This window comes from Leptonychotes weddellii, chromosome 9, assembly GCF_054177405.1.
Source record: "Leptonychotes weddellii isolate Sample4059 chromosome 9, ASM5417740v2, whole genome shotgun sequence".
Lineage (NCBI taxonomy): Eukaryota > Metazoa > Chordata > Mammalia > Carnivora > Phocidae > Leptonychotes > Leptonychotes weddellii.
The window spans coordinates 92,657,953-92,683,607 of NC_138377.1; the positions used below are offsets into that span (position 1 = coordinate 92,657,953).

General features: G+C 40.3%; 1 protein-coding gene and 1 pseudogene across 13 annotated transcripts in view; both read right to left on the minus strand.

Annotated features, from left to right (window-relative positions):
- Positions 1-25,655, minus strand: part of CSNK1G1 (casein kinase 1 gamma 1) — a 269,186-nt gene that overhangs the window by 13,507 nt on the left and 230,024 nt on the right. For 6 of the 13 annotated variants that reach the window (XR_014148131.1, XR_014148130.1, XM_081829576.1 and 3 more), the window contains 5 exons: positions 23,416-23,501; positions 21,126-21,210; positions 20,722-20,870; positions 19,980-20,087; positions 8,784-8,894 (listed from right to left, as the gene is read on the minus strand). Coding sequence is in view for 10 of the 13 variants with exons in the window: in XM_081829576.1 (XP_081685702.1) it covers positions 8,784-8,894; positions 19,980-20,087; positions 20,722-20,870; positions 21,126-21,210; positions 23,416-23,501 (539 nt within the window). In the remaining 3 variants the exon portion in view is untranslated. Of the gene's footprint in view, positions 1-305; positions 699-8,783; positions 8,895-9,316; positions 9,900-14,649; positions 14,776-19,979; positions 20,088-20,721; positions 20,871-21,125; positions 21,211-23,415; positions 23,502-25,655 lie in introns of those variants that run through there. The other 7 variants (XR_014148132.1, XM_081829569.1, XM_081829575.1 and 4 more) reach the window with 7 other exon arrangements.
- Positions 3,756-8,777, minus strand: LOC145723222 (chromatin modification-related protein MEAF6 pseudogene; annotated as a pseudogene).

The window sequence follows — 25,655 nt, forward strand, 5'->3', positions numbered from 1 at the left end:
ATGCTTGTCTTCCTGAGCTGAGGGGCCAAATGTCCTCACTTGGTAAGGTTCCCAGGACCATATCATGTGAAAACACAAAATGCAATGATGTAATCATATAATAGTAACTTCCATACTGAATCCCTACTCTGTGTCAGCACTCTGCTACACTGCGTGTGTGTGAATTTAATCTTCACAAAAAGCCTGTGAAAGAGGTCATGGTACTCTCTTTCATTCCACTTCTCTCAGTTTCTTATGCTAGAATTATAAATAGACTCAGTGATGATATTGAAAAAAAATTCTAAAAAGGGAATCAATAGTGGGCATCAGAAACTATAAGCAATCACACTTTCCTTCAGAAATTTCTTCATGGCTTTGACCACTGGTTTGAAGTTACTCAAACAACAAGACTGCCGCATCCTCTCTGGTGAGAGGGCAGACGGTAAGGAAACGCTTTCCCTTGGAAGACCAGTCTTATTTCAACAACCTTTATTTCAGGTTCATTGTCATCCCATTTCTCACTGATGGTCCCCGAATTGTAACTGAAGGCTCTCACTCCTGTCATCTGGTTAATGTGGACCCGATCAGGCTTCTCTTGCTTGTGCAGCTGCTTCTGTCACCTGGTTTCATTTCCAGCACATGATTCCTGCTTATGTGGGTGCTGGGAACTGGGAAAAGAGACCCCGCTGGATAAACCACTCTGCTGTTAAAGACCTTGGCTGAAACATGGGAGAGAACCACAAAATAGGATAAACGATATCATATGCCCTTGGGTAAGTAACTTCATCTACTTGAGACGGTTTCTTACAGGTTGATGTGAGTATTATACAAGCCAATGTACGAGATGGTGTCTGGTCTGATACCTGGCACACAATACGGTAGCAGAACATACATAGTAACTAAGGTATGGGCTCCAGGGTTAGTCAGCCCTGGGTGTGAACCCTAGCTCCATCACCTACTTGCTGTGGGTCTTTGGGCAAGATCCTCAATCTTTCTGTGCCTAAGCTTCCTAAGTAAAATGGCGAAACAATGCTGCTTACACCTCATAGGGTTCCTGTGCAGACAATCCACACAAAGTGTTTAGCCCAGTGCCATGGTATATGGAAATGGCTCAGTAAGTATTCATACTACTGTTACTCTCCCTCCATAAATATTTATTCTTATCTCCCTCTAGAGCTGCTCCTCACCAGCAGCTTATTGGAAAAAATTTCAAGCATAATCATAAAAAGGAAGGCAGGAGGGGGCGCCTGGGTGGCTCAGTCGGTTAAGCGGCTGCCTTCGGCTCAGGTCATGATCCCGGGGTCCTGGGATCGAGCCCCGCATCGGGCTCCCTGCTCGGTGGAGAGTCTGCTTCTCCCTCTCCCTCTGCCAGCCTCTCTGCCTACTTGTGCTCTCTCTCTATCTCTCTGTCAAATAAATAAATAAAATCTTTACAAAAAAAAAAAAAAAAGGAAGGCAGGAAGAAATGTTCAGAGTAAGGGCTCTTTGGGGTATTTATTCAAAGAATAAAGGGCACACAAGGTAAACACTCTTAGTAGCAGTCTCTACTGACCATTATTTCTAAACCAGAAATATTTATTATTCTTATTGATAATACATGCTTAAAAAAATTGAAACAATGCTGTATGGTTAGTCAAAGAAACCTACAACATTAAATTTGGACTTACCCAAGGGATCTGCTAGTGATCAAATTTAGCACCTCTCATTAATGGAACCACTCAACCTTATTTATCTCCTGACAGGACATAATAAATATTATATAACATTATCTTTGTAATATTCTTGCAAAAAAAAAAAGTTTTATCTGAATATAAGTATGATGGAAAATTAAAAAAAAAAAAAACAGACAAACCCAAAATGTGGGACTTTCTATAGGACAGCAAGGCTGGACTCTTCAAAAAAAACTTCTCTGAAAAACTTTTTCCCCCCTTCTAACACAGGGGTAAGTGTTATAGACTAAAAGAGATTAAACGATTAAGAGATTGAAAGAAACTAAAGGGGCCTAAGAACTAAATGCAAATGCAAACCTCGATTAGGTTCTGGACCCTATAAAATTAATCTGGGGGACAACTGGAAATGTGGTAAGGCCTGCAGATGAGATATTATGGAATTATTATTCAATTTCTTAGATCGACGATGGTATTGATTACATGAGAGAATGTTCTGTTCTTAGGACACCTGACTAAAGTATTGTGAGATAACATGCAATGATGTTTACAATTTACTTTCAAATACTTTAGCACACACTCCCCCCTCACCCCCCACGCCACCACCACAGAATGAAAGACATGTGGCAAAATCTTAATAATCATTCATCTATGTTAAGGATACGCACAGGTTCATTTGACTACCACCACCACCACAACCACTAACTTCTCCATAAATTTGAAAATTTCAAAATAAGAAGGGCAATAAACAGCAAAAACAAAATGTGAGGAGTGAAGGTTTAAGAGTAGAGAAGCACAGCCCCTCATGTTAATGCTGTCCTGTTAACTTCCTCAGCTTACATTTATTTCCTGGGGCACATTCTGGCTGCATGCTGGTGATCATGCTGGTAAATTCATTCTGCCAGCACAAGGGCTAGAGGAGAAATCATTGTTTCTTAATGAACAATTCAGGAATGGACAAGATGTTAAAGAAAATGTCTTGGCCTCTACTGAGACAGACAAAGCGGGAGTCAGCAAGCGTCACCACTGCCAACTGCTTGATGACTTTGGGTCATGGCGCCTGTCCACAGTGTTTCACATGTTGTAGGCTCTCTAATTTCTCTTTGCTACGAATTGCCACTTGGCCCATAAGCAGTGTCCTTGGGCAATCTAAGGAAGAAGAGGTTATTTCCATTTTACAGACTGGACATCTTGTCTGTATCAATGAGTACCTGGTCTCAAATGAATCAGGCACAAATGGGAACCTAATCACCAGGTGTCTAACTTGTAACCTAACTATACCTAAAATACCCTACTAATCTAGGTCTTTAGAGCATCCACTTTGGAGGCTGGAGGGACAGTCTGTCAAACCACTGAACTGCTGCCTAGACGTGTAGTGGAGTAAACACTCCTGTAGGTGACCAGAGAGCTGGACTCCAGGCCTCGCTCCACACCAACGTCCTCTGTGAGCCCTGGTTTCTAGTTCTGTAAGACCAGGCCCACAACCCTGGTCCTGTCTACCTCATAAATACTATGGCAGTTAAATACAAGGATGTTGAAGAAAACTGTAAAAAGAAACAACAAAACACCATCCATAAAAAACAACAGAAAAACAAAACACCCTTATGAATGTAATGAATTATTAGTATTTTAAGCAGTATCATTTTTATACCCTTTGTACTGAATTTTTAGTATAATTTCATTAAAAAATAAGCTTATTTGTGTACCTGGAATGATGAAAGTTATTTTGTTGGAATCACTATTAAAGTTAATCTGACATTCCTCTGGCTATATCACATAAGACCAAAGTAATTAATATCTTAAAGGACTGGGGCGCCTGGGTGGCCTTCGGCTCAGGTCATGATCCCGGGGTCCTGGGATCGAGCCCCGCATCGGGCTCCCTGCTCGGCGGGAAGCCTGCTTCTCCCTCTCCCACTCCCCCTGCTTGTGTTCCCTCTCTCGCTGTGTCTCTCTCTGTCAGATAAATAAATAAAATCTTTAAGAAAAAACAAAAAAACCCCAAAAGTCCCCAAAGAAGATAGTAAAAACAATAGAAAAATAAAACACAAACAAATTAGAAAAATGCCCAATATTTACAGCCTCCCTCTGAAACGTGACCTATGTTCTACCTTCAGCATAAAACAAAACCAGAGAACATTTCTCAATGGGTATCAGAGATGAAGCTGGTGCCAGCCAGTTTGGGGGGACACATTCATTCCAAGAAGGGAGAAATGCACAGTTAGCAACTTGCTGGAGTTATAACCATGTCTTGGTCTTCTTGCAGTTCTGTTACTAAAAATGACACACAGTAAATGATCCAATGTGGTCTTACGGAAATGACTTGTCACCACGTTTCAGAACAAACTATTCAGAGTCACAGGCACTGGGTCTGGGAAAGCAGAGGTGGATGACCGTGCACTCAGGTGAGCGATATGTATCTTTGTGAGGTTGGAGGAGGGAAACAGGGCTCTACAGCCTGGAAGCTTCTGCACTAATGAGTCTTCTAATAGTCAGCTCGTGGTTTTTTAACTTCAGATCAATCTTGTGTCGGTTTTTATTCTTTCGTTTTTTATGGCTGCCGTGATGACCCCCTAAGGAAGTAGAAGCAGCAGTCTTCTGAGGCTTCACTCCCTGCACAGATCCGTCCAGGTCCTCAGGGTCCTCCTGGCTGGGCTTTCTCCTGATTGTGGAAGTCTGGAGAAGAATCACTTTCCGTCCCACTTCCTGGCTCCCTCTTTTCAATGAGCTGATCCCGAACTCCTGCCAATGCACTTACTGCAGCTGCTGAAGTAACTGAGGATTTACCGAAGAGCCGCTCAGCTTCCTTAAACTTCCGGTTCCTTCGACTGTTTTTGCTATTGGAGTTTTTCTGGTTGGTCAGATACCGATCCCAGCCACGAATAATATTGCCATACATCTAAGTGTCTCCCGGGTAGCTTCCTTCAAAAGCATAGATCTGTCTCTCCAAGTTTGCCAGTGTTTCCACCAGCTCGTGCTTCTGCTTCATGAGCTTTGCCAGCTCCCAACGGGTGTCCGGGATCTGCTGCGGCGCCGCTTTGTTGTGCATCACCATGCTGGGCTGAGGCTTATTTTTACCTTTTTATTGTGATTAAATTTAAAATCACAAATATGACTCATTTCCTTTGACAGCATTGTTCTAGAACATATATCTTCAGTATCTGTGCATTTCTGAGGAATATTTATCTGAAACTGGATTCACTGAATTCAATATTTTAAGATTTTAAAAGATAGTGCCAAATAATCCCCTAAAATAGTTGTAACTCAGATTTCAACAATAGTAGATGGATAGGCTATTAAACTTACAAATTTCTGTGAATGTGATAGATGAAAACTAACATGTATGTATATGTATATAAATTATTTCTACAAGGATTGGGGGAGCCTGAGTGGCTCAGTCGGTTAAGCCTCTGCCTTTGGCTCAGGTCATGATCTCGGGCTCCTGGGATTGAGCCTCTTGTCAGGCTCCCTGCTCAGCGGGGAGTCTGCCTCACCCTCTGCCCGGACCAACCCCCCCACTAGTGCGCACAATCTTTCTCTCTCAAATAAATGAATAAAGTCTTTAAAAAAATTATTTCTACAAGGATCATTAGGAAAAATAGCAGTCTCGTTCCCCCACTCCACTATTTCCTCTCCTTCATAACTGATTCCTTTGTTTTTTACCTCCATTATCTCTAAATAACATGCATCTTGATTCTTCATTTTTAGGCATTATATTCACCTTTTCCATCCTTCTAGTCTTCCATTATAGTTTATACTGTAATTCTGACAAGATAATTCTTAGTTTTACATTAACTATTTACAGTGCCATGGAGTATATACTATGGTCCTTTCCTTCCCTGTATAATTTCTTATTCTCCTTAGAGTTAATTATCTTTTTGTTTCCTACTATTTCATTTTTAAACCTTACCTTTTAAAATGTTTAATTGAAGTACAGTTGACATATATTAGTTTCAGGTGTACATGATTTAACAATGATATACATTATAAAATGCTCACGAGTGTAGTTACCGTCTGTCACCAAAGTTATTACATTAAAAAAATTTTTTTAAAGTAATCTCTATGTCCAACGTGGCCCTGATATCAAGAGTGGCATGCTCTACCCACTGAACCAGCCAAGTGCCCCCGAAGTTATTACATCATTGACTATATTCCCTGTGCTGTACTTTTCATCCCTGTGACTTGTTTCTTTTTTTTTGAGAGAGAGAGAAAGTGAGCGGGGGCTGGGGGGGAGAGGGAGAGGGAGAGAGAGCATCTTAAGCAGCCTCCACGTCCAGCACAGAGCTTGATGCGGGGCTTGATTCCATGACCCTGAGATCATGACCTGAGCCCAAATCAAGAGTCAGACACTTAACCAACTGAGCTACCCAGGTGCCCCAACTTATTTATTTTCCGACGGGAAGTTTGTCCTTAATCCTCTTCACCTCTTTTGCCTCCCCTCTGGCAACTACCAATTTGTTCTCCTATTTATAAGTCAGTTTCTTGTTTGTTTGTTTTTTTGATTCCATAGATAAGTGGAATCATATGGTATTTTTCTTTCTCAATGTGACTTATTGCACTTAGCACAAAAGTCTCTAGTCTACCCATGTTGTCAAAAATGGCAACACTTCATTTTTATGGCCAAGTAATATTGCATGTGCGCGCGCACACATACACCACATCTTCTTATCCTTTCATCTATCAATGGACACTTAGGTTGCTTCCCTATCTTGGCTACTGTAAGTAATGCTTCAATAAACAGAGGGGTGCATATATCTTTTTGAATTAGTGTTTTCATTTTCTTTGGATAATATCCAGAAGTGGGTTTACTGGGTCACATGGTAGTTCTATTTTTTATTTTTTGAAAAATGTTTTCTGGGGCACCTGGGTGGCTCAGTCGTTAAGCGTCTGCCTTCGGCTCAGGTCATGATCCCAGGGTCCTGGGATCGAGCCCCACATCGGGCTCCCTGCTCAGCAGGAAGCCTGCTTCTCCCTCTCCCACTCCTCCTGCTTGTGTTCCCTCTCTCGCTGTGTCTCTCTCTGTCAAATAAATAAATAAAATCTTAAAAAAAAGAAAGAAAGAAAAATGTTTTCTATCATTTTAACCTCTCTCTTTGTTCTACTTTCTGGGAGACTTTCCGAACACTTGAATTTTAATTTTTCTTATGTTTTTAATTTCCAAGAGCTCTCTCTCTTTTTTTTTCTTGGTTTGCTCTTAAAATGTTCCTTTTTAAAATAGCATCCTGGGGCTCCTGGCTCAAGTTATGATCCCAGGGTCATAAGATCAAGCCCCCTGTCAGGCTCTGCACTGGGCATGCAGCTTGCTTAAGAGTCTCTCTCTCGGGGCACCTGGGTGGCTCAGTCAGTTCAGCGTCTGACCCTTGGTTTCGGCTCAGGTCATGGTATCAGGGTCGTGAGATCGAGCCCACCATTGGGCTCCGTCCTCAGCAGGGAGTCTGCTTGAGATTCTCTCTCTCCCTCCTCCACTTCCCCACCCATCCCCATTCTCTCTCTATAAAAAAGTAAAACTGAAAAAAAAATAAAAGTGGGAGACTGCAAGGAGTAGAGGGGTGGGACTTTTAAGTATGGATCACACATTCATTTACTGTCCCTTTTCTTCAATATAGCTTCCCACCCCCAAATGTGACTCACATCCCCCAATTTATAGACCCTTTATTTTGCCCTTACCGAAGAATAAATCTTTGGTTTTTGCAGGGGAGGGGGAGAGCATCTAGGGATCTCTGGCTTCTTAGAAAACAGACTTTTAACCACTCTTCTTTATTTTAGCACACAGCCTCCACACTTCCCCTTATCGAAGGCCAACTTCTGAGTCTTTAGGGGATTACCCAGTGAAAATAGGCTCTATTGGCTCAAGATTCAGTTTTCTTGGGACTCCTAAGTCATTGAATAGTTGCCCAGCATCTAACATTTTGTTGCTATGCCTCTGCTGTTTTCTCCATCCTTGTATGGATTCATGCCTTTCAAAAAAATCCCTTTATCATTCTTTTAGTGCTGTGTGCTGTTTCAGGAGGAGGTGAAAGCAGATCTGTGTGTTCAATCCATCATTTTTACCTAGATGTTTCTGTGAAGTTTTTTTTTTTAACAGAACCACAGCTGTCTCCTGACTTCCTGTGAATAACACAATCTTCAGTGAATCACTCCATGTAAAAAACATATTCTAGACAATCAAGCCTAACAAGATGCATTTTACATGCAAAAGGTTTGTCTATCCCTTTATATGATTTGGTGGCTCTGGGTTTACTTGTGTGCCCCAACTGGTGGCGTCACTAAACAGTCTGAGAGACATATTTGGATTAAGATTATTAAAACAGGGGCGCCCGGGGGGCTCAGTCGTTAAGCATCTGCCTTCGGCTCAGATCATGATCCCAGGGTCCTGGGATCGAGCCCCGCACTGGGCTCCCTGCTCAGCGGGAAGTCTGCTTCTCCCTCTCCCACTCCCTCTGCTTGTGTTCCCTCTCTCGCTGTCTCTGTCAAATAAATAAATTAAAAATCTTAAAAAAAAAAAAAAAAGACTAAAACAGTGCCATGTAAGAAAAGTAAAGAGACACAGATGTTCTTAAGTACCAGAGACAACAGAGCTTCAAAACAGTCCAAATGACATCAGAAATAATTTTCTAAGACCACATGTATTCCAGAAGGAAAAAAGAAATAGCCCAACTTCTTGGGTACTCACTCAGAAACAGCTGACTTGGACCAATTAACACTCTCACCTTATGTGCTAAGGCACATACCACCATGGAATGAGCTACATATGCAGTCCTTTATCCGAAAACTACTTATTTTACACATTTCAAGTCTTTAAAATTCACATACTTGACACTAACATACTTCTACCTTGACATTATTTTTATGATTTATCATGAGTAGGTCAAGGTAATAGGATTAGTTTAACCAGAAATCAGTATCAGAAATCATATAGATGTTTCTTAGTCAATGACAACAACCAACAATCATATCAACAAGTGATTCTTACAAGTCCACTTAGGCAGAAAATCAGCGCACAGATATTCAGTTAACTATAGAAGCAGCTCAACCTTGCAGGAAGTTTCCTTTCTAAAGGAACCAAAGTTTCAGAAGCAAGTCAACATTCCACCAGCCAAGCTGAGAAGGCCAGGAAAGGGCAATAAAGGCAGTAAGTACCTGCACTGATCCCCCATGGCGGTCTGCAGCCAAGTGAGACGTCAGGTACGAGGTATTGGTCTGCCGGCTGGGCTGGATTTCCCACTCTCCTCGGCGATCTGACGGTGCAGTCTGCTCAGGCATTAGGAAGCATGAGAGCAAGATATGGAAGGAAAGGTGAAGCAACAGCAAGCAAAAACAAAATCAAGTACATTAGTGTCCCCGAGGGTTTTGTTTTCATTTTGGATTTTAAACTAACAACCGCTGCAAAGCACTGAGAAAAAGTTAGCGTGGCTACATTCATTTCAGCCTAATGAGCCAATACGTGACAGTCTACAGCACACCATCCTCACCCAGACACAGAAAAACAGTAATCACCAAAAGGGCTGGGGGGGGGGGGGGGGGGAGAGAAGATCACCAAAAGCTGGAATCAATTTTAGCTTCCATATTAGTAAAATTCAGTAGCCACTAAGCAGACCAAATTCAGAATGTTAATATTGTTGGACAAAGGAACAATCACACTTACAAATCATTTCACTGATTAAAGATCTACCTAAATAGACAGTAGCCAATACAGAAAATTCCTAGCATTAGGAATCAAGATAATATGGCTTTTCCTTAAATAGGGAGCCCACCACTCTAAACATAAACCTCTACAAGACTTTCAACTAAGATAAAATGAGCAGTGGTGTTGGCTAGAATATACTTTCTTATCTACGAGAAGAAAAAAGTATATCTTTAAAACAGGTTCACGGGTCAAGAAATATGAAAAGTTGGGGGGGTGGTAAGGCTACAATGTTTTCCTGATTCCTCTAACTAATGGCCTCTAGTCTGGAATTAGAAATAGTTTTAGATATGACTACTATGAATTGCTTTCTTCTAGAAAGCAAAAGGCAGATCTTTCCCCAGCAAAAGGAGGGCTTCCAATCCAAAACCTTTTTGGGTTCTGCTTTCAGTTCTGCTGTCATTCAGGCTCTCTTCATTCCTTCTTTACCTGTTTTTTAGATCTCATACTATTCTGATCTTGCTCATTTGTGATTTTTGTTCTGAAGAATCTGTTTAGGTGCCTCTTCCCCTGTACCAGATGGCTGAGGAGGTGTTAACATCATGGTGCTCAGCTGTAACAGTCCTAAGGCTCTACAAAATGAAAAATGAGGAGTTGGAGAGGCAGCAATGAGGGATTAGTAAATCAAATTTTAATTGCTGTTGATATAAACAACAGCAGGGGTTGGGATGTGATATTGCTGCTCTGCATGAAAACCAGCAAGGATGCAATAAATCTTAGAGATGTTCACAGCTATCAATGTTGTATTTTATAAAAAAGAAAAGGAAAAGGAAAGAAGTAGTGGTCTGAGGCTCATATTCACTCTCCCTCTTCTGTATCTCATGGACAAGAGCTGTAAAGCTCATCTGTAAGTCACCAAAAAGGCTTTTTCCATTAACACGAAACAAAACAAAACCTGAGCCTCATATATTAGCTACAGCTTCACCTTTATTAATGGAATATGAAGCCACATGGGTAACAGCAGTGTAAAGGATCCTGGCCATGTTTTCTGATATTCTTCAGGGAATGAGCATATTCTGTAAGGAGGCAACTGTATTAACTTACTTGCTATATTCTCTAACAAAAGAGGGGTTTGGTTCTATACCGTTAGTCACATTTGAGAATCAAAGCTACCCAAAAAACCCACCCCTCTGACTATTTCTGCCAACAGAAGTTCAGATGTTTCATTTTCCAAAATAAGGCTGTGGTTTATAATGTAATCATAACTTTTATAAATTTTTGACAGTATCCATAATCTCAGAGCACTTAATCTCCTATCTTTTTACCACTAGAGATTTGATAATAAATCTGGTTTATTGTTTATTTTTCTAAGTAATCTCTACACCCAACATGGGCCTCGAACTCACAACCCCAAGACCAAGAGTTGCATGTTCTACTGACTGAGCTAGCCAGGCGCCATGAGAATAAATCTGTTCTAATATTATAAGTAATACCCATAACTATTATCCGTTAGTGATTGCTTCTTCTGTTCCTCTAGGACTTTACTTTTTGTAATATTTAAGTAGGATATTTAAGCTCCTAAACAACTATGAAGAACTGTTAGTTTTCAAAAATTTTAAATGTTTAAACAATGTCCAGACATTTTAAGCCATTTGGGGTTGTTTTGAGTTCTAGGACACATGTTCAGTGTGATTACTTCTTGCATGAATGCTGTTTTGCACTTGTTTTTAAGGCAGATAAAGCTGAAAATAGAAAGAAATGTACATAAAATACTCATATGCTTTTAAGCTTAACAAAATCTGGACAGCTGATCAACTATTATTTCCATTTTTACTGAAATACATATCAGAAGTCTGGTTTGACACCACTGTCTGATTCACAGGACTGTGTACCTATTTATATTTGTTCTAGTTAAATACATAATTAGTTGGAGGAATTAACATTTTTGTGTAGATTTCAAAAATAGCAAGACATTTTCCAAAGGCCTAAAAGTCACACTCCATTTCCATTATCAAAGCAGTGTGTTATTTATCTTTTAAAAAGAGAAAAACAGTGTTAACAATTCCAGACTGCTTCATAAATGCTTCCACAGTGGTGAATGAAGAACACACCACACCATATTATTGCCCTCCAATGCCTTCTATATCCACTGAAAGCAACAAAACCAAGGGACAGATGTGAACCTGGGGTTGGTGGTTTATCACACTGGGAATTACTCTTCGTCATAATACTAAACTCTTAGGCTATTCTCTCCTAGAATTTAAGAGGGAGGACTGGTATATAGAAGTTGATATGGTAGAGAGGGTCATTTGCCAGTTTTAGAAAGCAAGTGAGTGCCCAGGAACTAGATGAAACCGAGGAATGTCACAACTACAGTATGCTGCTAGTGTACCTGAAAGGTATTCTAGGCAATGCTGTGTACACAGAGTTATGATTGGGCATAATCAGCACAGGATATAGTCATACTAAGGAAAGAAGTAGAGGAGATTGGCACGTAAACTCTTCACTCTCAAAGACCACTCATGCACACATGTCTATCTAACAGGCAATCAGGAGCTTCCAAGGACAGAAGAGTTACTCAGCAAGGTCAATCTCTCTGCATTACTTGAAAGGTAAAGGTCCACATGGAGTGTGAAAATCCCCAAAGGCAGGAGCAGGAATCTCAAGCAGTGGGAATTCCTTGGGGGAACGCTTTAAAATCTTCTGCTGTGATTGCATTACCTGTGTGGAAACGCTTGGTTTACTATCCAGTAGGTGAATGTGGAAATAGAAAGCAGCTATCCAGCATAGCATAAATCAAAGACAAAGCCAACAAAAGTTACTTAAGGGGAAACTTAGAGGAGCCTGGTGTAAAAAGTCAAAACTACCACCTGTGCTTAGGGCAGAGGAAATGAATGTCTCCCAGCAGTCACCTGGCCAGGATTAGTGGACAGACAGTGGGGAGAAGGACACTAACAAGAGGGCAGGAAAATACAGTCTAGAAACACCTCAGGTACCACCCACATCTATGGCTTGGACATTATTTCCAATTCTTATTGGAGATAAAGCTCCTGTTCTCAAGCAAAAGGCAGGCAAACATTTTTCTCCTCCTGTAGCAAATAAATCACTGAATCCTATTCTTTATATAATGTTATATAGTTACTTCAAAAAATTAACTGATTACATTTATAAGGAACTTTCTCCATTTCACTTTATGCCTCCCAAAGTCATTTACATGGTGCCACCTATACAGAACATTTTGGCTCCCATGTCAGTCTTCTAGGCCTCATTATATAATGATAGTCTTCAACGATAATTAACAAGAACAGAGACCGAATAGTACCAAAAAGTTAGTAATGAATACTCTAGGTTACGTTCTGTCTTACCACACTTCCAAGATTAAAAAAAAAATTTTTTTAAGGTAGCAGGGGTAAGATGGAGGAAGAAAGAATGGGGCAGGAAGCATCTCAAGAATTTTTTTTGGAGTTTATTAGACCTTAGATACGAAATTTTTAAAAGCTGGCAAGGTTGCTGAAGTGTATACTTTAACAAAATTAAAAACTTCCTTCTGTTAAGCTCATGAAATAGAACCAATTTCCTATGCCAGACAGGGATTATTCCATGCAACCTGTCATGTGTGCAAACAACGCCTTCCTGTAGTCTACAAACTTGGTATCAAATATCAGGGATGTTTGAGATTCTCTGATAACAACCTAGAAGGGATTATTCCCAAGTTCAATACTACCCATGCCCACAGAGCTAGTAATACCAATTCTGTGAAGCACTGAGAAAAATCACAGCAACCATTCTAGAGGCCTGAAACTCTCTACTCAGACCCTGCCCTATTCTTATTTGAAAGGGTATAAGACACCTCCCCCCACCCCCCAGAAAAGGATGACTTATTAGGTAGGATTTCTCCAGAATCTCCTTCCTACAAAGGAAGTGCCTCAGAACACAGGATGTCTGCTGAAATACAAATATTGAAGACTGTACAAAGAAAACTTTTAATACAGAATAGAGAATTAGAGCAGAGGTGAGTGGCAGCAACTAGATGACAAAATGGGAAAAGGTAAGAAAAGGACTGTATTTCAGTTTTACACTTCCTTGTTTCAATGTCCCTCTTGGGGTAAAGGTCCCAGAAATGAGGAGGGACAGCCCCATTCTGCAGACAGCTCTATCCTGGAGGGTGACAGGGAGAGTATGGAATCTCTACACCTGAATTCCTGCTAGATGGCAGGTAGCAAGTTAGGAAATTACATGCAGGTCAGAGGGAAGCAAATTCTCTCTGAGCATACTCATCTGCCCCTTCAACTAGCAAATTGTGAACCTTGCTGAAAACGAAGCAGTACTCTGTCAAAAGAAGGGAATGGAGAATTAATCAGCTTTTGTTTTTTTCTAAAGCTACTGGACTTTCAAAAGAATAGATGAAGATATTCATTTTAGGAAGATCTCTGACCATTTTAGCAATCTAGCTTAATCTGCCCTTTGGAAAAGCTATGCTTATAACAAGCTTCTTTCAGTAAGCATGGCAGCACTAACTCACACATACTTTTCTAAGGCTATACATTCCTTAAATCTAATCTCTTGGAGTCTAGATACAAACAAATCTGAATCACTCTTTTTTTTTTTAAAACTTTGTTTTTAAGTAATCTCTAAATCCAACATAGGACTCGAACTCAAACCCCTAAGATCAAGAGTTGGCGTGCTCTACTGACTGAGCCAGCCAGGTGTCCCTAAACCACTCTTTTACTGGGGGCACATCTTCAGAACTCAACATGATTTGACCCTTTTAAGTTTTATTGTTCATTTCTTGTGTCTTTATAAGGTATTGAATTAGTTTAAATATGGTTCTTCTAGAAGGATGAGGGATCAACTTTTTTGACATTTGATTCATATTTTCCTGCCTAGTCAAACTTGAGAATTTATAAGTAAACAGTTCACCTCGTAGAAAATGACAAAAAAAAAAGTTCTTTCCCTTAAACACACAAAAATGAGTAAGTACTATTCAATATTATCATAGTAGGATGCCATGTCTGGTAGAGTTTAGTAGTTCTAGATGGCCAGTGTGACTCTTTCCAACCTCAAAACAGATCTGTTCTCCCTAACCTTCTAGGTCAAGTACCCCTTCCTTCATATGCCAACAGAAAATCTACATAACTATCAAAATTGCTGAACCACAGGAGCATGTGTATAGCATTTACCTGAGTAAGGACTGTCACAGGCTTAGATTTAGAAAGAACAGGAAGCATACTGCTGCGTGCACATCCTAGTCAGTGCAATATTCTATATTTAGCATGTTGAGCAAACACACTGAATAAAACCTTCAACAGTCAATATACTGCACTCCAATATTAGATCTCTGGATAATGGCAAGACTTACTTCCTGATCGCACTTGATCAGAGAATGCAAAGGGAAGCTTTGCCAGGTAGAAAGAGGCAGAACTATTTTTCATCCCCTTCCTCTTGGATGGTAATGCAGAATTCTTTAGAGAGGAACCACAGCCATGGCAAGATGTACCGTTTTTGGATCTGGGAAACGACAAATACCAAGGGGAAAATGACAGAAAAGACAAACCCATTGGGAACTTTTGAAAAGATCTAGCTTTATCAGTATTTATTCTATTCACACTCATGATTTAATTATAGCTCTCTAGCTGGGTGATAATTATGTTAAAAAAATTGTTCTTAAGCAACTAATACTAACATAGGTGTAAAAGATCTGATATAGGTGAATTTAAATGCAGTTCTTTGGGAACCATATTTGGGATCTACTACTGCATCGAGGAACCAAACAGTACTCAATTCGATATAATACCTACAATTTAGAATAGCTAAGCAAATTTTCCCTGAAAATTCTCATTGTAATGGAGGAGAACTAATACAATTGCCTGAGCTTACTCTGCAGCAAGAGCCTTCTGTGTTTTTTTGAACACCCTTCCCCTTCAATAGACAAGGTAGCCCTACTCTGGCTGCCAGAGGAGGCAGAATGGCTTTTTGTGGAAATAGAAAACAAGTAGGAAGAAAAGCTTACAATTTATTTTTCATGGAGGATTAAATAAAAATCTCTATTTTAAATGAACACCTGACTTCATCTACGCTCCTCATTTGACAGATTCATTCATTCAAACAATTATTTATCAAGTGTCTATTATTCCAGACATTGTTTTAGGTGTTAGGGAGATAGCAGTGAACAAAACACTAAAAATCTCTACCCTTACATGCTTACATCTGAAAAAGCTGAGGCTCCCCAAAAGGTTAAATGTCCTATGGCCAAAGCCTTGGGTTAAGATAAAACCAAGTTCTGAGCTCCTCTTCTTTCTCCGCCTACTCTGAGTATGGGACTGAACAGATCCCCAGGATCACTCCTCTCCCTCAACCGAAGAGAAGATTTACCCAGAATAAGGAGGTTCTGATGGCACTATCATCAATGTCATCTCCATGCTCTGACTTCCAAATATGTCACTAGTGTTTTGTTTGTTTGTTTTTGAGAGCCCTCCTCTGCCTGCTAGCCATCTTCAGCTAGAATACACTCCAAGATATTTGAAACTCAAGATGCCTTAATTCAAACTCCAAGTAAGTTTCTCCCCCAACTTTCCCATTTCTAGTAATTGTACCACCTGCCTCCAAATTACTGGGGCTTCAAAATCTCAGCAACAGCTCTGACTCATCCTTCTCCTTCAACCTTGACATGCACGTGGGCTGCCAAGTCTGGTAGGTCATACCCTTATACCATTTCTCAGTTCTATTTCATTTTCACGACTACCGCCCATCTATAGGCCCCCTTTATAAACCTCTGAAGGGGATGCATTGTGTTTTTATTGTCTCCATGCTGGCTGCCAGGCTATTATCACCTTCTATGCCAAAAGATCTCTAAAGCAAAGTTTTGACCTTTAGTACCTATCCCTACTGAAATTAAATATCAACTCTCCACCCCAGCATTCCAGGAACTTCCATCAAATGGCTCCAAGATATTTTCCTAGCCTTGTCTCCTTTATTCGCACCATATATTTTAGCAAAATGAACAGGTAACTTGTTGCTCATATTCCTTTCGGCTTGGTATACCTCTTTCATTCCCACGTTACTCTTCCAAGAGTACTTCAAATGCAGCTTCTTTCATGAATCTCTGTCATGCTCAGACTAGATGAAATGTCTCCTTCCAATCTCTGATGATGATAATTTGAAACTTGGGATGCTTCTCTGTTCTGCCTTGGGTTATAGTTATCTGGCTATCTGGCGTATCTGCTTGTCAGTTCTTTGAGGACAAGGATTCCCACTTATCTTGGTAGCCCTAGGACATACTTTACAGAGCAGGTCCTCAGCTAGACTTAATTAGTCAAAGTTGTTGGGAAAAATTTAGCTGCCCCTAAAGTGAGGTTATTACTTGTCAATATCTCTCAAGGAGACTTTACTTTCTTCTTTTGCTGATCTCAAAATTGAAAAGAATCAGTCTGAAAAAGAACATAATACCGCTTTCAATTCCTAGAGTCATGTAAGGAACCTATCTGACTGCAATTTTTCTTTTTTAAAAGATTTTTATTTTTTATTTGAGAGAGAGATAGTGAGAGAGAGTACGAGCAGGGAGGAGAGGGAGAAGCAGGCTCCCCACTGAGCAGGGAGCCTGAAGTGGGACTCGATCCCAGGACCCTGGGATCATGACCTGAGCTGAAGGCAGACGCTTAACCGACTGAGCCACTCAGGCGCCGGACTGCAATTTTTCTTAAAAAATAAAAAACAAACCCCCAAAACATAAGAACACAACCCTAAAGATGGAACAAAAGCAATGAGACCACAGACTAAGACACAATGTAAAGGTAAAAGAGACACCACAAATACATTTGCCCACAGGGCACAGTGCAGAAAGAATTCTACCCAGCAAGGATTCAGAATCCTGCTGGGAGGGAGGTATAAAATTTGCATTAATGTGGGGACTTTCAATCCCTTAGCAGCCATGGGATACTAAAAACCCTAAACGGAAAAAAGTCAGAATTTCAAGATTCAATTCTTCAAAAAGAAGCTTTTTATTGCTTTGCTGATGAGATTTCCTAATTACACACACTGGCTTAGTGACCCTTCACTTTTTAAAAGTACACTGAAAATTACTGTACTTTTACTCCGATACCAAGTCTGACTGTATTTTTCACCTTGGCAGTCTAGGTTTTCAACATCTCTTTTTCCGTACTTTTAAAATACATTCAAAACAGGAGCGTTGACTAAGAATTCACTGAAGCAGAAAAGACAAGGGAAACTAAAGGAAATACCTATTTTAGTTTGAAATATTCTGAAAACACGAGTGGGCAGACAGGCTGATTATGCTGACTTCACTGACTACTTAAAATATTTTTTTCTTTCTTTCCATACCTTTTCTATTTAAATGCATTTTTCATTATAAGGTAATATAACTTCATCAGAGAATAGTTTGGAAAAATATTAACCATAATATTATCAGTTTCAATACTACTTCTGTTATTATGTTGGCATTATCTACTCTCATTGATTTTTTCATTTTCCCTTCCCCTCAGGGGAAATCATGATGTATTTCTAATTTTGTACTCTGATTTCTTCACTCTACAAACCATAAACATTTTCAGATTGCTACAAGTTTTCCTAAATATTATTTTAAGTGGCTACATAATATGCCACTGAATAAATGCACTACAGCTCACTTTATTATAACCCAGTTTATCTAATAAAAGATTTGAACTGGATCCATAACCAGTCTCTTATAATGAGATAGGTGGATCATTTCTCAAATTTTGTTTCAAATCGCATTGCAACAATTTTATGCACATAACTTAATCTATATCTTGGGTTATTCTATTATGATTGATTCCAAGAAGTAAGATTTTCCTATCAGAGAGAACAGTAACTTCATCCAATTACCTTCTAGAAAATTTGTAACAATTTGCAAAGTCCACAGCAATGTAGGAGAGTGTCAGTTTAACTGTGCACTCAGCTACATTTTTAACAAGGGAGGTCCAGGGAGAACAATTGCAGAAGTCAATGATATTCTGTTACCAAATCAGAAGTCAGTCAAATTATAATTCTCAGCCAACTACTTTGATAAAAGCATATAACTATGGACCCAATTAGTGTACACAATTTGCTAAACCCCATCTTTTTGCCTATCTACTCTGTCTTTTAGCTACTAATACATAGATTTCCTCCTTTTATACATTTTTTTCTTACCAAGCCAGATATTTTGCTAAGAGCATGTACTTATGGTGAGTCTATCCATTATTTCTATGTGTACTTCACTGTACATATATGTGTATGTACTTCCATATGCTATTTTTCACCTATATGGTTTCATATGTACATCTGAGATGATAAGTGTTTTGCATTTTATTATGAAAATATCTGTGAATATTTATTTATTTATTTATTTATTTATTTGAGAGAGAGAATGAGAGAGAGAGAGCACATGAGGGGGCGAGGGTCAGAGGGAGAAGCAGACTCCCTGCCGAGCAGGGAGCCCGATACGGGACTCGATCCTGGGACTCCAGGATCATGACCCGAGCTGAAGGCAGTCGCTTAACCAACTGAGCCACCCAGGCGCCCGAAAATATCTGTGAATATTAAATAGTGAGGTCAGGGGTGAGGAGAACAAGCTAATTTGATAGGTGATAATGATTGTGTGTATGTGTGTGTGTGTATCTGTTTAATATCCTTTGCTTATTGATCTACTGGGGTCCTCAAGTTTTCTCTTAGCAATGTACAGCTGACCCTTGAACAACATTGGGGTTAGGAGCATTGGCCACCGTGAAGTTGAAAATCCCCATATAACTTTTGACTCCCCACGTAACTTAACTACTGATAGCCTACTGTTGACCAGAAGCCTCACCAATAACATAAACAGTCGATAACCATGTATTTTATATATGTACTATATACTGTACTTACAATAAAGCTAGAGAAAAGAAAATGTTACTAGGAAAATCATAAGAGAAAATACATTTACACTATATTTAATGAAAAAAATCCACATATAAGTAGACCCACACAGTTCAAACCTGTGTTGTTCAAGGGTCAACTGTATATGATATAAAGATGAAAGTCATCATATTTACTTCCCAATCAGTGACCCCTTCCTTTAAATGTTGTCAAATTTGCTGATTTTTGTGTTTGCCTCTTCTGCCTTTAGGCTGAGAGGAGCCTCTCATACAGACCACTAGTTTCTCAAACTATGAACACTGAAGGACGGATGGCATGGCCTTCTCTGGCGTGGCCTAGAGCAAAGCTAAGTCTTCACTATAGGTCCATCTCAGATCTTGGCCAGCTCTAGAATTAACCTGGGGACCAGGGCAGAGCGGGAAGAGAGGTGCCAGTTTTTGCCTAGGACAGCTGGGAAGTCCAAATTACCCGCTCCTCTTAATCAGCAAAAAACCCCTCAGCACTGGCAAGAGCACCAGACTAGACTGCAGATGAGACCCAAAATGGGTTCATCCTGTAAGTTCAGAAGGTCTTTCAGGCCTGTGGCAGACTCCCCTTTCAGCAGACTTGGACAAGCCCAAATTCTCTAGACTGGATACTTCATATAAATCGCCGGGCCACATCTCAGCACCATTCCATAGCCCCGAGGAATGCTGGAATGCCACAACACACCACTGAGAAATGGCAAGTCCTTTGTCTTTAATTTCAGTATATACACTGAAGCAGGGACACTGAAGAACTTCGGTTTTAGTATTAGCCACGAAGAGGGAGAATGTCTGCAACAAGGAAGGCCCAGCACGTACCTGATTTCGCAGAGGCTGCTGTTGTGATGGCCGGTCCCTGTGTGTGTGGCTTTCTCGAGTAATTGCAGATGCACCAGAATCTACGTGAACTGACCCTACTGGAGTAGGCTGGAAAGATAGAACAAAAGGTCAAATGGAAAACGTGTCCAACTTAATGCCTCCACAAAGGAGAGCATCATTCTAATTCTAATAAAACAGTATTGATTATTATTTTCAGCCACCAAGGGCAGTTTCTAGTCTTCTTGTATTCTCAGTTTGTTTATCTGCAGAAGGGAGGCTGCCTCATCCTCAATAGCTCATTGGCAAGTAGCTTACCGTGGAAAATACGAAAAACATCCTATAGTGATGTGTTAGCATGCTCTCAGGCCCTGTGGACCCCTGGCCAGGAGAGCCAATTCAAGAGTTTCCTAAGGTTCTGGATTCCACTCCTCCAGAAGTCAAGTACCTTCACAGCTTATGTAGCACCAGCTTCTGGATCATTCAAATGAAAGCTCTTCTTAAGAACTGGCTTAAGTTCTGGTATCTTAAGACATATGGGCCATAATCTTAAAAACATATAAAGGAGTTGCTCTTACTTCCCAACTCTAGTTATTGCTACCTATGGCATCACCCTGAAAAGGTTGGCAAATATAAAGTCTACAGTCAAAGGAATGTTTTTCCCACAGACTTAAGCAGAAAATCTGGCAAGTCAAGTAGTGAGGTAGCGCTGGTCTGAGGTGAGGAGGTAAAACAGGATACTTACAATAGGCCTCCCGACCCAATCGTAGGCGTAGTCAAAGGTGTAGCCTTTCCTTTCAAAGAGGTCTGTGAAGAGGGTCCGTAAATACTCATAGTCAGGTTTTTCAAAGAAGTCTAATCGCCTGACATATCGCAGGTAGGTTGCCATCTCTTCTGTAGAAAAGAGGTGAAAGGCCATGCTCATGAGCTGAATGCTTCCCATGGTGAGAAGCTCTGGGCCAAGCCACGAATATCTGGTGTTTTCTTTATGACCCAAATGAAAGTGATAAAACCTGTCTTGGTCTAAATGACAATAAAAGGAAATGTGAATTTTCTGGAGAGCACCCTTATCTAGAGATACCAAGTCATGGTCGCCACCTACTTCAAAGCTTCAGTCACACTGAGTGGATTGTCCTTTTAGCATCCTACCTGGAAAGTTTTCACAGAGAGCTTCAATGGGAGTATTCCTTTTGGTGTCACCAATTTTTTGATATCTCTCTTTTAATGTATCAGCCTGTAGAGTAGAGAGAGAAAGTTATTTGGAAAGAGGTGCCAAGTAAGGGCACTCCAATATATTTGGGGAGGCGATGGGTTGTTTCACTCAAACTGGCAGGTTTTGCTAGGCTCAGTCTTCTTTCTAATAAATAAGATATGTAGTAGAGATGATGTATTTAACATCTGCTCTGTTCTGGAAGGCTTTCCTTGTAAGTATATTTAGTAGTCTCAGATAAACACCATCAAATGTAATGAGACGAGTGGCTAGGAGAAGAAAGTAAAAATACCATATAGCAGTACTTTCAAAATTGCAGAAGCTTAGTAATCTCCCATGGCCATGGGGGTTCAAAAGTGATTCAGATTGGTTCTAGGATAAGATAAAAAATACTGCTAATCCAAGTGGGGGCAGATAGACGGCTCCACAGAATATTTACTGTGAAGCTGAATAGAAAAGAGAACAAGTAGTAGGAAAAAATGCCTTTCCACAATGTGCTTCCAGAGAGAAAAGTGTTATCTATGATAGAGGCATGGATAACAGACAGGTCTGATGTATGTCAGACAGAAGGCTCCCAGAGCTTGGACCAACAACTTGGTCTCAAGGGATTCTCATGAGGCTCTCCCTACCCTGCTGCACCCAGCTTTAAGCAACAGTGTTCTAAAGTAAGTTGGAGGGCGCCTGGGTGGCTCAGTTGTTAAGCATCTGCCTTCGGCTCAGGTCATGGTCCCAGGGTCCTGGGATCAAGTCCCACATCAGGCTCCCTGCTCGGCGGGAAGCCTGCTTCTCCCTCTCCCACTCCCTCTGCTTGTGTTCCCTCTCTTGCTGTGTCTCTCTCTGTCAAATAAGTAAATAAAATCTTTAAAAATAAATAAATAAATAAAGTAAGTTGGAGAAATTTTAGATCTACGACTGCCACTAAAATGATTCATGGACCGTGAGAAAGTTTCAAACAATAATACACAAATGCACTGCTTGGCTATGTGATGAGCAAACAGAATGTGAAACTCTATCTGACAGCTACCAATACCAGTGAGAAGATATATATGACTAGAAGAAGACTAGGAGGTGTTAGGAGAGGAATTTTTTTTTTTTTGAAGATTTTATTTATTTATTTGAGAGAGAGAATGAGAGAGAGAGAGCATGAGAGGGGGGAGGGTCAGAGGGAGAAGCAGACTCCCTGCCGAGCAGGGAGCCCGATGCGGGACTCGATGCCGGGACTCCAGGATCATGACCTGAGCCGAAGGCAGTCACTTAACCAACTGAGCCACCCAGGCGCCCCTAGGAGAGGAATTTAAGGGCAAAGAAATAAAATCTTCCCAAAGGGAAGGGGCAGAAGCTTTACTTTTCAGGACAACAGCTTAGAAAGCGTAGCAAATGAATCCTTCTGTCCTTCTGGAGGGAGGGTGGGAGGGGGTTTGGGGGCACAGAAGTACCCAAAGCTACTGATTAAGTTTCTTTCTATACTAACATGTTGAAATAAATTAAAACTCAAAAATATGTCTCACATTTAACTATCTAATGGGACTTAACATGTGTTAGAAATTCACCATTTCCTACTCCAACCAGCCAAAGACATGAAGTAATTACAATGGTTATAATTATTATCAATAGTTACCTTGAACACAAATGCACTATACCGATACCTACCTAAGGAAGGCTATTTAAACTACATGCTTCATAAGGAACGGCTATCATCTGCAAAGGCATTTATTGAATAAAACACGTGAATAGTAACATTAAACCTGGATTTTTGTTTTAGTTCAGGTGGGTCCTTAGCTTATAGAGGAAGAACAAATATTTTCCAGTTCTCCTTAGGGGCACACCCAGCCCTGCTGGCCTTGCTGGTAAAATGTGTAGCAGCTGCTGTCATCAATTTGTTCCAGAAATTCCCCAGCACGCTGGGAACACTCTTCCTGCTACATAATGGTAGTGGAGGAGGAAAGTGACACAGAGAAAAGCAGCACTGCCAAGGCTGGGAGGGAACAAGGGAAGAGATTATGGAAAACCCCAAAACAAGGAAGAAGGATTCAGAAGGGGAAGAAGACAAATGTAGGCAAAACAGAGCTCCCAAAGCCCAGGGGAGCATTTACAATATAGACTGATGTAGCCAGTCCCTGCTTCTCATCTTGTCGCCAGCACATCTTCTTACAGACATGGAGTCAGCAACCCCTCCATTAACAACTGAGTATTGAAACAAAGCCCTCCACCAAGCACTTTCAAGGATACCTTGAGTCCTTGCCAGGGTAGGCTGCCTCGAAGGAAATACATGAACATATGGCCTAGGGCTTCCAAATCATCCCGTCGGCTTTGCTCTAAAAGGGAAGACAGATCACACATTATGTTTGCAGTTATTAAAGCAGAAAGGGGTTCAAAACCAAGTAATCCCTTCAGAAACCCTTCTGTCTCTGGAAAGGCTCTGCTTACTCATTCTTTGTATATCTAAACCAGGGGTAGTATTTTAGATCAAAACCAAAAAACATTGTGTACTTTCTTTGCTGTCACTGGCAAGTAAATAGCAAGGGAAAAGAGCAAATCCTAAACTAAAACCACATCCAAATCACTAAATGGTGAGTAACCACCCCTCAGTCATTGTTGTCACCTTCCCTAAAGTAAGATAACTTAAACGAAATGTTATTTCCAGTATATGGGCTACAGTTACCCTTTGGGTGACCATCACGGAAAGTGAGAAGCAGGTTAAGCAGCTGAAACTTTTAAATAGTCCATTCTGGCTAGGCCTGCAAAGACACAAGCTGCAGAATGCCTAGCATACATGTCGAGTGCTTTTAATTCATCATAAAAATTAACAATCCATTTGTTCCATGTTCCATAGCCACCTTTAAAAAAATTTAAAATGTATTACTTAAGGTGCCCTTTATGGGGCACATAAAACAGGACCCCCGCATTCTGGGAGCTTATCGTGTAAAAAAAATTGCTAGGTTTTTCTTTCCTTTTAATTGGAAAGACTAAGATGGTAAAGAAACAAAGAATACTTAACAAAAAACTGTCATTTCATCTCAGAAAACATCCTTATGCATTCTTGGGTTGTCAGACTGAATAGAAGTGGTACATGCCTCTATTCCTTATTTGCCAATTATGGCTCATCTCAGACATCTTATGTGTTTATTTCTCAGAATCAAGTTTAGGGCTTTATCAAGAGAAATTAGAGAGACAAGACTAAGGGGCTACTCTAAACTCAATCATGCTTTCTTTGTGCAGAAAGGAAAATCTAAAAGGCAGGGAGGCAGGGAAAGCTACTCAGCTCAAAATACAAAAGTACAACATGTTTAAGGGCTGCCTCCAATTATGGGAAATGTGCATGAAAAAAGTGAATACAACTCTACAGGGCAGATGAGGAAAGAAAAGGCAACTTTCTAAATTGCGGTTTGAAAACGGTTTTTGGCAAGGTGGTCGCTAATGGGAAAGGGAGGCACCCTGACAAGAGAGATAAATAACATAAAATTGAGTGGATGCACTCAATCTTTAAAATAATGAAATAAAACAGCAAGACCAACAGAAGCTTTTGTCTACACGCTTGCCTGAGGTTTACAACAAATTTTATATGTAATTGAAAACAAAAAGCCATTAGATGTAACAGAACCTAAAGACACACAATAAAAAAGAAAGTACAAGCAGGGTGAGTTGAGGCCTCCCACAAAGCAGGGCAGATAGAGGAACCACACCCTGCAGTTTCTCACACTGTATCACACCTACTCATTGCCTTTCCATTTTTATATCCGCTTCCTCTAACGAGAGGCCCTTTGGTAATAAAAATTCACTGGACAAATGGTTGCACTTTTGTTGGTTGAGCACTAGAGGGCGAAACTCTCCACATTTTCAATATTGATCAGAACTTCAGAAAAAAGCCCAACTTCCTCTCCCCAGCGAAGCCCATTATAAAAGTTTTTTTTTTTTTTAATCAAAACAAACAGAAAACACATGTAAACCCACTGGAATAACTAATAAAGTGGTTTTCCAAATACTGAGCACCATGAAAAATAGCTGTGGAATATGGAATAATAGGAAGAACAACGGCTCCTGAGTCCGGTTATCTAGCTCCTGGCCCATTCTTTACATTAATTTGATCCATGTGAAATCAAGCATGGCCAAGTCACCTATTTTGGGCTGCATGGAGTCCCCTCATCTGAAAATAAAATGGTTGATTTAGATAATCTGAAAAGTCATTTTCCAGTTCTAAAATTCCAAAGTCATTAATTTGAGCCATTAGTAATTAATCTGTGATAATTTAAGCCTTTCCAAAAAAAAAAAAAAAAGTGAAAACCAGGGTCATGCTTTATTTCCATACTTCTTTGAAAACTCCACATTCATTGAATTCAGCGTTTCCACAGGCCCTCATGTTTTTTCATGAAGGATATTCTCCTTTTCAAAGAAGAAAGGTTTTAATATGAGCGGGGCCAGCAGAACACAGAATTCTTCCACACCATTAAGGCCTGCTCTCAATCATTCAG